Below are 13,481 nucleotides of genomic sequence, written 5' to 3'. Positions count from 1 at the left end.
AATATATGGAAAAGTTAGCCTCTGGCAGGAAAGGAAAAAAGGAATAATGCAACTTCCTGTTCATGTATAAATTTCTTTTGCAGTCATTGGAAACACAGTTTTGAATTTAACCTCTCCCTGGTGAACTTCAGTTTTATGTGTGCTTTTAGACTGCCCTTACCCCGTTCATTTGTGCATGCTCTCGGTATTTGTTCTTTCATGCATGCAATAGTAGGTGTATGTTAAAAATGCTGTTAGTTAAGTGATTTTATTTTCCATCCCTGTTTGAATATGAACAAATAGATTTGCTGTCACTAACTGATTTAGGTGCATTGTGGGCAGGCATCAAGACAGAAGGTGGATTGGCACAGTCACAGTCACCTGGACAGACAGGATTTCTAAGCTACGGTGCCAGCTTTAGCACACCTCAACCTGGACAGGCTCCCTATAGCTACCAGATGCAAGGTCTGTATAAAGAGATATTACCATTAATTAGATCTAGTTAATGCTATGGGGTTTGGGTTTTTTTCCACCTTATGTCTTTACATTCCTAGGATAAAAATGAATGTTTGCTCAAGCACTTACTTCTAATGTTCTTGCAGTTGGAGCTGAAATGATGATTGCCTTTGCTGAGAGCTGCAACGGGCCGGCTCTCAGCAGTTTGGAAGATCCCTCGCTTAGTGACTTCATTAATTTTTAAATAGTGAAGTGTTGTAGTGCTCTTACAGTAAAAATGCATCTCAGAATAGCAATAGTGTAACAAATAGCGAATATGACAAAGCGAGTCCTGGAAAACATGTCAGGATTATGAATTTAGGAAGTGCCAAATATAATTTGACACCTGAGTGTGTTTGGGGAGGGAGAAGAAGATAAAAATACCTTCTGCAGCTGTGGAGGTAGCTAAGTAATGATTGAAGTCTGTTTCTTTGAAGTCTATTTAAAAGCTATAAGTCTTTGTATGTGCGGGCTATTATTATCAATTATATTTTGTAGCCTTACTTGCCTGTTTAGTTTACTTAACATCTTTCCACCTTGTTCTCCCAATTCCTTTTTCCCCTTCTGTATCGGGAACTTGCTGGGTGTGCCTGGTTCTGGATTTTCACTACCTTAAGGGGTATTTTAAAAAATCTTTTTTTACTGCGAACATCTAATTTTAGATGTCTGCTGCAGGACTTTCCACCCCTAATTTGACAGTTGAAATCAGGTGTGTTGCAGATTTTAGAATTGTTGAAATCTGTGATCACTCACAGAATTGGACCACATTTTTTTAGAAGTTTAGCACCTCTCTTTATTATTACCATGCTCCGTTTAAACTGCACCATCATGTAAACACTCTGTGAAATGTCTTGAGGCAGAAGTGCTTTCAGAGACCAAGTGAATGAGGTTTTGCTTTTGTTCCATGACTTTAAGGGTATATTTATTGATCCAGTCCTTTGCTCAGACACATGAGAGATGTTTGGGTTTTTTTTTTAAAAGCCCCTTTTGAACTATGTGTTGAGTAGCTCCGTAGGGCAGAAGCGACCATCTGACATCTGAAGTATTGCTTACTTGTAGTGTGCCCTGACAAGTAAGAGGAAGCTAGTATTAGTATGCAAGCTTTCATCTACGTGCTCAATTATGGTGATCTTCTACTCATTGGCATAAATGTAACCATAACTATGTTATTGGGTTTGCTTTCTGCAGATAGCCACACTAAAAAAATCAAACACGCATACCCCCAAACTCCCCAAAATGCCCTACCTCTCTGTAGGAGAGAGGACAAAATGCTTGCCAGCAGCAGCTATGAGGAACTCCTGGATCAACATTCCAGCTTTTAAGGAACTGGTAATTCATGGTCACTAGGAAATAGTTATTGAAAAATCATGTCTGTGTTGTCTATAATTTCTATTGCAGTCGTGCCTTTGTGCCACAGTCATGTATCAGGATCCTGTTGTGCTAACTTATACAGCCAAATGAAAATATAGTCCCCACAGAAATTGGAGGCTAAAATAAAACACACAGGCTAGGAAGGCCTAATATAACAATAAAGCTGGCACTGTTTAGGCATAATAAACAATTGTCACCCCATATTGGTTATCTAAGCTCTAAAGGTGGGGGGTTTTGTAAGATACAGAGCTGAGGGATGTCAATAAAAAGGGATTTTAGGAAGGACAATGAAGTAGTTTTGCAGATGTCTATGGGAAACTCATTCGATGGAGGGAGGAAAGGGGGAGCAGCATGGGATAATGCAAGAGAGTGCTTGTTGGAAAATTTTAAGAGTAAGCAGTGAATTCTGGCATTAGTAGAGCAAAGCTAGGACTCGGTCAGTGGACTACATCGAGGTCTGTCATAAAGGGTATTGCTTTGTTTCCTGCAATGTGCTAAATACGTATAAGATCAGAATTTTCAAGGTCATGAAAGGGTGGAGGTTGTCAAGAGATGGAACGGTAAGATCTTGGAAAGCATTTCAGCTGTACACATTGAAAGGCAAGGATCTAAAAATATGCTGCAAAAGGAATGTGTTAAAGATGACCCAGTTGTGAAGCTCTAATGACAGGAGGGTCAGAGGCATTGATTTTCATCCAGGTCTGAGCCTGGGTTCTGCTCCACCTGTGCCATGCTTGGGGTGAGAGCTGCCTACCTGTGGAAGGCAGCAGATTGCTGACAGTTTGGCTTGGGGGGAAGAGCCACAGGTCAGAGTCTGGGGGTCCAGGTGGTGTGTATGTCATTTCTATTGTGCTCCTGAACAGCATGGTGTGTGGATGAGGGAAGGACTGGTATCCTACTTAGAGACCATGAGAATGGAAATAAGGAGAATTTTTTGAACAGAAATCTTGGTGGAGTTGTCAAAAGCTGAGTAGAAAAGAATCACATTGCTGAACAGGTCTTTCTTGCAGTTAAATGTTGACAGTATTTATCTGTACTACACATGAGAATATGTCTCTTTAATATTTTCATCAGGCTGACTTTTGAATTTGAAACAACTTTAAATTGACATAATTCTTCCTTTTGATTGAACAGATGTGAAAAGTAAACAGGAACATTTGTTTCCCTTTCCTCATTTAATTTTAGGAGAACCTATTCATAGTTTCATTTATTATTTAAAGACAAAATTTATTCTTTTGACATAAGATGGGGGTAGTGCTGCTGCTGTTCAGTTGTTTGTGCAGAAACCTCCAGAGAGGGAAATGAGTTTATTCTCCCTTTCCCCTCTAGCAGTGTATGGGCAGGCTGCAGCTTCAGCCTCGTCGTAGTCTGCAGTAGCCGTTCTTCATCTTCTGTGTGCGGCTGCTGAGCTGCTAAACGGAGATAATGGATCCCACAACCTACTTCACAACCAAGCGTTACATGACAGCGTGCTCGGGGCACTGCTGGCATTCTTGCCTGCAGTAAAGGGGATTTCCTAGTGGCCTTGCAGTTGCTGTGCTTGTGCTCCCTGATCGGGGTTACCTCGTGCTCGAAAGCTTTGGAGTTATTCTGGTTCCTCTCCCTGGGGCGAACGTCTCCCTGCAACGTAAAGGCGCTGCCTCGCGGTGCGTGTGCAGCCAATTAAACCCAGTGCTTTTCCTGACCCTGCTAAAATTACAGCGTGATTAGTTCCCGAACAATAGCGGAGGGAGAGACTGCCAACTTTTGAAAACGATGAGGAAAATTGCTGCCTGTGACTCCTTGCTAAGGTTATTCTGGTAATTGGATTTTTGTTTGTTACAAATTTATCATCCCTGGAACAGGGGGTGTGGAGGGGAGAGGGTGGGAAGAGGACCTAGGCGGTTCTGCTACCCCATCTCCCCGCTCCCCCCGCCCTTACTTTAATGAGTATGTTCCTAAAGCTGTTTTTCATATAAGTTGCTTCATAGATGCTGAAAGACCACATACATGACTAATGGCTGTGGGAATGGGCCGTTGTTCCTATATTGGCAGAGTTATAAGCATTGCTCAGAGAGGGTAAATGGAGTGGAGAAGGGCTGGGGGAAACACCAAGGAAAGAGCTCCATTTGCCACTGCCTTCCTGAGTATCCTTCGACTGTGATAAAAACGGGGCTTTTACCCTGCACGCGCGTGCCCGGCCGCTGGGAGGGCACTAGACCTGTGGTGAGCACCAGCATTGTTTTCGTTACCAAGACCGTGATGTTTGAGAACATACTAACCAATTGGTTTGGGAATTCATCCATAAAAAAGTAAACGTTAAGGTATTCGGTTATTATTATACAGTATAAAAATATTGTGCTGGATGGCTAAGCAGTTACTAGGACAACAAGGGGGAGTTTGCCAAGGATTTTTAAACACTGTAAGCAAACGGAAGAAACCTTGAGTTTAAATAGCCCATCTGGCCGTCTTAGGCTTTCCCCGGAGAGCTGCACTAAAATTCTGCCACATACATACGTTGTACCCTGATGATAGACACAGCCCATGGCAAGGAGACGGAGCTAGGAAAGCAAATGGACTTCTGTGGCAAATACACAGGGGAGGACCGCATCCTGCGCATCACGGCGGCACGGGGGCGAGCCCCGCGCCTGGAGCCCGCGCCCTGGTCCCAGCAGGGACCGGCCGTCTTCCGACGCTGACTGGGATTCCCAGCTTTAATGTGGGTCTGCGCTCTTTGCAAAATAGACCTTTGACCTGCAATTTACAGCTTTTATCACATTTTAAACCTACGTAGCTGGCCAACTTGGGGCAGTAAATCTTGTGCGTTTTGTAGAGGTTCTTATTTTTGTGTTTGTTCAGCTAAAGGCAGGAGCAGCGGCTCTATGCCATGGTGTGGCCGATTATTTAAAAAACAAATGGCAAAATTGGAGTATTTGAAAAACAACTTTAGGCCAGTAGCTCTGGGTGGCCCACAGAGCCGTTTCTGAGAAACCTGCTTCATGTTTGTTACGGTCTAAGAGACCCCTACCCCTCCTCCATAGGAGCCAGTGCTGACCGTAAGATGAAAGAGAGAGATCTGCGTGTTAGTATGTGTGTGTCTTTGTCTGAGAGGGAGAGATGCTGGCTGGCATGTAATTACTTTTCTCATTTGCTCTTGCAAATTATTTGCCAAACTTTCTGTGGGAAGATAATGTATTCCTCAAAAAAAGGTTTTGGTTTGGGTTTTTTTTTTTCTTCTTATGAGAGGCCTTTTATATCTTTTTAGAATGGCTCAAACCATGCACCTATAAAACCTGTGTTTGAATGTATTACGGCATCACTCAGAAATAACTACAGAAATAAAAAGAGACACAGTGACTTACATTCTTCCAGCCAAAGCAGTCTTAGAAATAAAATCGCATTTCAAAGTTTTGCAATTTAAAATATTTTTCAGCTGTATTTTGGCTCTGGGGTTCGTTATAATAAAAAATAACATCTGTTTTCCAATTTTAAATTAAATTTAAAACAACATGTTTTTCTCATTAGTACTGTTTATCTGTACTATCTGCTAAACTTGGATGTCAACTCTTCTGCTGAAGTAATCTGATTTTAGTTCACAGGATTAGTAGCATCTATCAACAACCACAGAGCTTTTGCACTAATAGCAAATACAAGAGAAATGTTTACAGTCATTAACACACGTTAAGTTTAAGCTTCATCTTTTGCTCCCACTGCTGTTGGACATACTTCATGTCTACTTTGAGGCTTAACTTGTGTGCGTTTTTAGTAACTTTTGCAATCAAAACATTTAAATATTTTTCTTTCTGACTTCTTACAGCTAGGATACCTATTGCTTTGTTGTTGTTGTTGTTTAAAAAAGTAAATAGCTCACAAATGCCCTTTAGGGCTTGTTCTAAGCATGCAGCCCTTCCTGCATTCCTCGCTGTTTGGATTTGCAAGAAATGTCGCTTTTCCCAATGGGTAGCTGCTGCATAGGATTTGGTTGTTAATTGAGTTGTGTCAGGTACATCAGAGGATCGGTGCATCTGTACGGCTGGCTCCCTGTTGATTTACGTCCCTCCTTGCCTCCTTCGTTCACCTGCAAGCTTTTGCTCCCAAGGTCTTGGTAGATCTTTGCACTGAGGCAGGTTTCGGCAGTGAGGGAGGCTGTAAACAACCCGTGAGCTTTAATGCGAGCTCCTCGCTGGCTGGTGCTCTCCCGCTGGACGAGTTCAATAGGTTGCCTCATTACAGACTTTCTGGTGGCTTAAGTAGCTTCACCCTGTGCATCCATATGTCTCAGCTGGTGGCTGTGTCACTCCCGGGTTATAACCAGTGAGGGCAAAACAGCTGAAAGGGGGTTGCTGCCCTTTTAGTGGAACAGCTTCTCAGGTTAGGTATTAAGCAAGAGCCCCATCTGTCTATTTTTGGTGGTTCGTGAAAGGGGGAGGAGGGAGGTGAAGGCGGTAATTCAGTCTCTGGGCTAAATTCAATCTTGGGTCTCCCTTCTCAGAGAGATACTTTTTTCCCTTGTGTCACGCCCAGTAGACTCTATCAAAAAAGAAGGTTTGCAGCCCAAGGCTGGCTGTGATCGATTGGCGAATCCTAATGGCTTCGCAGTCGGGCTGAGCTGTTCGGAGCAGCGAGTTATGGCTTTTGCTGTTCCTGCGAGGGGCTGAGGCTCAGGGAGGGGAGAGGACCCTGTTCTCAAAGACAGTAGGAGAAATGGAGCCAGTGGGCTTCAGTGAGGGGAGACGGCATCCCTCGGGACAAGGCTCCCCGTTGTTCAACAAAAACTGAAAGTAAAGAAACCCTCATTACTTCCACAGCGCTGGGTATTATTTGGAGGGGTGGGATAGGCTAATATTCTATCAGACCTGAGGAGGCTCCAAATTCCTGTCTAAATTTCAAGTTTTTCTTTTTATTGCAGTAATGAAATATAGGGTGTAGGAACGATGAATTATCACTTTCCATATATTAACATGTTATAGAGCTGATGACAACCGAATCGGTCAACATATGGGAAATATTACAAATATGCCATATCCTTATGATATAATCGCATGATGGAAGTTATTTTCCAATACTGTGTTTTAGTAATTCACATAATTTTTCATTTCATTTCAGGCAGCAGTTTTACAACATCATCAGGAATATATGCAGGAAATAATTCACTCACAAATTCTACTGGATTTAATAGTTCACAGCAGGTAAATTTGTAAATATGAGTTGAGGAAACTTTGGCAAACTTAGAATTCTCATCCACTGAAAAAATGTAGCCCTTAAATAGCTTTTTGAAAGAAATTAGCATCCTTTCAAGCTAAACGAACGTTTATAAATGTTTTTCTTCAATTTGTCATCTTCCAATAGTAGAACTAATTGTTGGGGGGTTGATGTTCTTATTCACACATCTTCAGCAGTGTGTCTAATAAACTGTTTGTATGAGAAGACATACTAAATTATGTGTAATTTAGATTTCATTTTACTGCCCCGCAGTTTTAGGTCCTACGGCATCCAGTCCAGGAAGCATACGTGCTGAAAGTCTGACATGTGTTTGTAGTTATATTTTGGAATTTATACTAAAAAGTAGCAAAACTTTGATGGACTTTTCAGTTGCTTTTTTGTCTTGCAGGAATATCCCTCTTATCCCAGTTTTGGCCAGGGCCAATATGCACAGTATTATAATAGCTCGCCATATCCTTCACATTACATGACAAACAGTAACACCAGCCCAACGACACCCTCCACAAATGCAACATACCAGCTTCAAGAACCACCATCTGGCATCACCAGTCAAGCGGTTACAGATCCTGCAGCAGGTAATTACATGGATTTTATGGTCCCTATGAGGCACGTTTTTGTAAGTTGAAAGGAGGTTGAATTGGATTTTTTTTTTTTTTTTTTGTGTAGTCGTTGATTTCTTTTTTTATTATTATTTCTTAATCCTGAGCCTGTGGCACATCTTGCACAGATTCTAATGGTAAATAGACTAAAGAAAAACCAGGATCAGTAAAAGTTTTAAAGCTTGTGTGAAATACAAGTTGTTTGTATTTATTTGTAAAATGCTTGTGTTAAAAATTGCAGGATATGGGAAGGTCTTTACACTAAACCAGAACCTGATGCTTTTAAGCTCTGTCTTCATTAAGATAAACTCCTTTGATTTTTTTCTAAGTAAGACTGAAATCGAGAGGCCTTCAGACCATAGACCAACTGTCCACTTGAAAGAGAGCTTTTGTGTTTTTCACTTTCAGAGGACATAATAATGCTTGTAATGGGGAGTTAAAATTGCACAAGTGTTTCCATTTTAAGGAAAGATTTTCAGTGGCTTGTCCTTCTTCCCAGTCGTTTTACCTTTCTTGCTGGAATTTGGCAGTCCTGTACTAGTTGAGACATTTTTTGAACATTTATGCCAAACTGCTCCAACTGTTTTTGGAAATGAGGGGTGAAAAATACTTTTCCCATTATTAAAAAAAAAAAAAAATACATTTTTTAACAGTTCAGGCATGTTGGTAGTTAGTAGATGGCAGAAGTTTGCAATGTGTCAGACAGAAAGTCCACAGTTGCAGATGTGTTTCTTAGTAATGCGGTAAGAAACAGTTATGATTTGACAATGTTATCAGGAGGTTTTGTTTTGGAATTTTGTTGGGGGAGATTGTTTTTATTTTTCTTGAAGTAATTGATAGGACTAATCTTGCATGTGCAATGTGAGCTTTAATATAATTTGCTAGGACTCTCTTGCTTTTCTTCATGAGTGTCTACCTGAAGAAAATATATGCAGTGTTGTCTCTTTTGATACATTTGCTGAAAGTAAAAAGGGGAGAAAATACAGCTGGTGTGTGTGTTTATATACATGAGATCCAATGTGTGTGCAATGTATTTGAGAAAGGAATCTTTCTAAATATATGAATGCATATTGGAGTCTGTGGCTTTTAGAATATATGGATCTGTATTGGAGTCTGCATAATTACTCTGCTTTTCACTTTGTTTTTAATTTTTTTGGTTTTGTTTTCTTGTGGGTTTGCTTGCTTTTCTTTTTAAGTTGGAAGCAGTAAGTTCCTCTTACCCCAAAAAACAAATGTGATCAAGTTTTAGCTTTCTTCAAGATACTAAAATGGAATAATTTTATCATCTGGGTTTGGATCTTTTGCAAAATCTTTGCATATATTTTTTTAAAGTAGTTGATATTTCCTAAAAGCAACAGTGAACACACATACGGAGAGAGGAGGTATACTTTTCCCCAAGCTTAAACTTAGTGGCTTAAAGGCTGTCTTCCTATTTAAATACTTTTCCGTGCTCTCTAAGCCTGGACAGAACTTTGCTATCAGTTCCTTTTTAAGAAGTCTTTCTCCCTCAAATCTTCCACACTCTTGTTGAGAAAGTTGTGTCAAAAAATTTGAAAGAATTTGGTGGGCTTTCTCATGGGTGGGTCCTGCACCTAAGCCCTCTTCTAGTTTATGCTTTCATGTATTGAAAGCTGTACATCCATGGGTGCCCTACCACTACTTGCTTGGCCATTCCTTGGGCACGTGCACACCTCCCCTGGCATTGCTGGGACTGCCATCTCTTTCCCTGAGCTATTTATGTTACTGAAGAAGTTCCTTCAGATGGTTTGCAAACGACTCTTAATGTAGCTATGGGGTTATCTTGGCCTGGCTGCCTGTACCACAGGATGAGGACACATTTAGGAAAGCACCTTCTGTGGGCCACTCTTTATTAGGAGGAGCTAATGGAACCCGTCTTTCTGTTCCCCTTCACCAACACGGTTGCAGTTGGCAGAAGCTATAGGGCTAGACCCAGATTTCACCATTTATCTTTACACATTCGTCTTTATGCATTTAAGTTAGGATCAAGCCCGTTTAGGCTCCTTCTGTATTGAGTGGAGAGAGATGAGTACCTCTATTTAGAATTCAGTTTAACTACAGTCTTAATCCTGAGGTGCCAAGGCCTCTCCACTGGTATGAGGGCAGTTTAAGGTGGCTGACATACCAGTGTTGGGTTCCTAGGTTAAAATTAGGTGAGAACCTTTTGCTGCCTCACAAACCCTTCAACCCTGGTAGAAGGGAAGCAAGGACCAGTCAGCGAATCCAGTGCTGCGCCTGCCATTTCCCCTTGGGCAGTGTAAATTTTTTACTTTCTTCTTGCTGAGGCTTATTGCAAAGCCTCAGCTGAGCTCATACACAGTATGGTCGGAAGACAAAGCAAGGTTGGGGTCAAAGAAAAGAAGGATCAGCATGGAGGAAGGGAATTCTGGTGGAGTGGGGACAAGTGAAAGGCATATTAGAGAGAAGGACGTTCATAGCTGGGTCAAAACCACAGAACAAAGGAGCAAACTAACCAAATTTTAATTACAATTAGTTAAATTTCTGTAGGGTGTTTTGCCACGTCTGGTCAAGTTACGCTGCTGATTCTCTACCAGAACTGGAACGCTGCATTTGAGAGATGGTGGGGAGCAGTTCAGAGCCATCACATTAGGCTACTGTACCCCTTTAGTAGGATAGGCTCCAGCTGCTGAAGTGCAGCTGTTCTTAGTGGATGTTGATATCCCTAGACACCTTCTATATTTAAAAAAACCATGTAATCTGCACGGTTCTGAACTATGCCAGGACAAGCACAGAACAGCTTTCAGACTTGAGAGAGGCACCAGAATAATTTGACAGACATACGTGGTTCCTATGAATTTGGGCCAGTAAGTGAAACAGAAGAGTCTGGTAAGAAACATGTGAAAAGAGAGAAGGTAGTTATGTGCTCTTGTGACATTTTTAGTAGAGTTTTGCAGACTCAGAAAGCTCAGATAATTTCAGTTAAAATATATCTAATTCCTTGTCCAAATATAAAATAATCCTTTTATGGTTTCCCACAGTACCTAGTTAAATATGCAAGCTTTTGCCATACAATCCAGGACATCCAGGGATTCTTGCAGAAGAACCTGACATTTTCTATGCTCAGTGTTTCTTCTTTCTCCTCCCTTTGTGGATCTGAAAAATTTCTTGTACCTCAGTCATGACAAAACCTTTTGATTGCATAGATGTTGATAGTCCCGGTCTCCATAAATCAGACATACAAATTCATGTTATTTTCTTGTGATCAGAAGGCTGTATTTTTGCTAGTGATATAATCAGAAAATTATTAAACCAAAAAATCTCAGTATGGCACTTCAAATTTTTAATGTGTGCTTTGCTTCTGATTTCATTGGCAATTTTGTTTCAGTTCAAAAGTAAGAATTTTCAAAGTTTTTTTTCCGCTTGTAGGATTCTAACTTTTGCTTTGCAGAAGAAAATGTTTTTCATCAGAACAGCAATAAAATATTAGGTTCCTTCTGGGATGAGCTTTCAGTCCATACATGAGTAGATTAACCCAGGTCTGAACAGTGAGTTGCTGATTTTTTGTGTGAGCTGTAATATGTAAGAGAAGTAATAATAATTAAAATGATTAAAAGTACACTAGTGAGCTAAGATTCACTCTCCTTTCCAATACTCAAATTCACTGAAGTAGGTTCAAAGTGAACAAAAGGATGTATTTCTTTATGTTGCATATAGGTAAGCTGTGCAGCTCCTTGCTGCAGGATGTTGTGGATGCAAAAAGTTTATGCCAGTTCAAGCATTGCTTAGACGAACTCAAAGATTGGATTTACACAGACGCCAATGGCAATTCAAGAAATTCTTGACACAAAAAATCACTGGAGACAGTGGATGAGTTAGCACTGTGTGTATGTTTGTCCATTTTTATGGTCTCTCACCCAATCACCTGCTGTTGGCCAGTGTTGAAATTTATCCTGGATGGATGGAGTTTTGCCCCAACCCATTATGCCTGCCCTGATATTCTAAAATAATTAGAGGAACGTTCATAACGTGTATTTCTAAGAGTTAATGTAGAAAATTACTACTTTTTCTAAAGCTTAATAATTTTCTCTTGCAATATTTCAACTCCATCATCACAGCTGGTAACAGAAAATTCTTGATTTGTGCAAATTTTTGTTTTGAGATTGAGTTCACAAAGCTGAATATATCCTTCTATTTCATATGATGCTGGTTTTATAATTTATTAAACAGTGTTTCTCACAAGAGAGACTTGCATTGTTCTTGAGATTTGATCTCTCTCAGTTTTCTTGGTTTCTGCAATAATTATGTTTAAAATATTACTGGAAGGTTTTTTTCATATTACTCACATATTTCACAATGCAGATTAAAAACCCCACAAGGGCTGTGCTAGCCAACAAAAATTGTTCTCAGCCATGGGTCACCATTTTGCTCTTAAAGACTAAACTTCTTTTTCCTTGAACACTATATCACATTTAGTATTGCAAAAGGGAAAGCTACTTTTACAGTTTCTCCTTATCATATTTCATAACAATAAATTAGAGGCAGGAAAGTGAAAGCAAAGAGACTATATAGGCAACTTTTCACTAATACCTATATGGAAACAAGTACTGCTGTATTCACAGTGCATTACTGGTGTTCTAACATTTGCTTTTTTTCATAAGTATAAATGAAGAGTAAATCTAGAGTATATATTTATATAGGAAGGGAACACAATCAAAATTCTGTGAAAACAGAAACAAGATTGGATGCAGTAATGAATGGCAAAATATGGCACTGGTTTTGCTTTTCTGGTAATGGTTGTTCTCCTGTTTTTATGTTAACAATGTACAGCTTTTAACTCTTTTGTGTTGCATTCAACAATATATAACCTGACTCACTGTCTCAAGATAGGCTGAGGCTAAGAACTTGATGCACTTTTCAATAGATGTTTTAAATAGATAAATAGAATGTTTATCATTGATTTCAGTAGCATTAAAAGTAACAATAATTTCAAATTGTTTGAAACCATAAATAAGAAGTAAGGAAGAAATGCCTACAATGGAGAGAGGTAGTACCTGTCCATTATGTGATTGCTTTGTTATTTTTTTCTTTCAACATTGAAAGTTAGAGAAAAATTCTGAACCACTGCAGGGCTTGCTCATATGGTTGTTGTCAATGTACACTGTAGTTAATGTACACTGTTATATATAAGATATACTGTTAATATGGTATTTTGTCATTGTTTTGAATATACAATCCTAAATCAAAAAGTCACCCAAGCCTTGAAATAAATACGTGGTTTTGCCAATATTTCTAACAGCCTTCTTTAACAGACTATTGAGGGCTTATGTCAAATTTATAACAGTACGACCATAGTCCTCAATAGACAAACATTAGATTTGTTTTTCAAGTGGAGAACATTTTGATGTTTTGTCAAAAGAGTACTAAAGATGTCATCCTATAATCCTGTCAGCGGGCGTTATTATATTTCTTGCAATACTTATTTAGTACTTTTACTTACTTACTACTGATGTAGTAGCCATATTTTTTACAGAGAAGCAAAAAAAAAAAATAATCCTGAAATACCTATGTGATTCTGCTGTATTGTTTAATCCTGGTCCAGTCTTATGTAAGCAGTAAAGGAAAAAGTTTGTATCGTGCTTGTGAAACTTTATGTCTAGCTTTATTTATGCAAAAGTAAGAAAATCATAGCATAAGACTGATGTATTCAAACTGCCTGTATCTTATATTTTTATTGTGGTATAGAGGTGCTGAAATAACACTGGCCTGAGGATTTACGGTGCTTATTCAAAATTAAGTATAAGATTTGGGGGGAAGCCATTAATCTGGACACAATCTAAATGGAAAATATTTGTACAG

The 13,481-nt window shown here is 39.6% G+C and overlaps 1 protein-coding gene across 7 annotated transcripts in view; it reads left to right on the top strand.

Annotated features, from left to right (window-relative positions):
- The window catches only part of EYA1 (EYA transcriptional coactivator and phosphatase 1), a 93,332-nt gene that overhangs the window by 28,226 nt on the left and 51,625 nt on the right, over positions 1–13,481 (top strand). For 5 of the 7 annotated variants that reach the window (XM_049824317.1, XM_049824358.1, XM_049824339.1 and 2 more), the window contains 3 exons: positions 307–444; positions 6,931–7,013; positions 7,436–7,622. In XM_049824317.1, coding sequence (XP_049680274.1) covers positions 307–444; positions 6,931–7,013; positions 7,436–7,622 — 408 coding nt within the window. The remainder of the gene's footprint in view (positions 1–306; positions 445–6,930; positions 7,014–7,435; positions 7,623–13,481) is intronic. The other 2 variants (XM_049824349.1, XM_049824325.1) reach the window with 1 other exon arrangement.

Source organism: Accipiter gentilis, chromosome 2, assembly GCF_929443795.1.
Source record: "Accipiter gentilis chromosome 2, bAccGen1.1, whole genome shotgun sequence".
In the NCBI taxonomy this organism is placed as follows: Eukaryota; Metazoa; Chordata; class Aves; order Accipitriformes; family Accipitridae; genus Astur; species Astur gentilis.
Note: the sequence above shows the minus strand (reverse complement) of the source record. Positions and strands in the feature narration are given on the sequence as shown.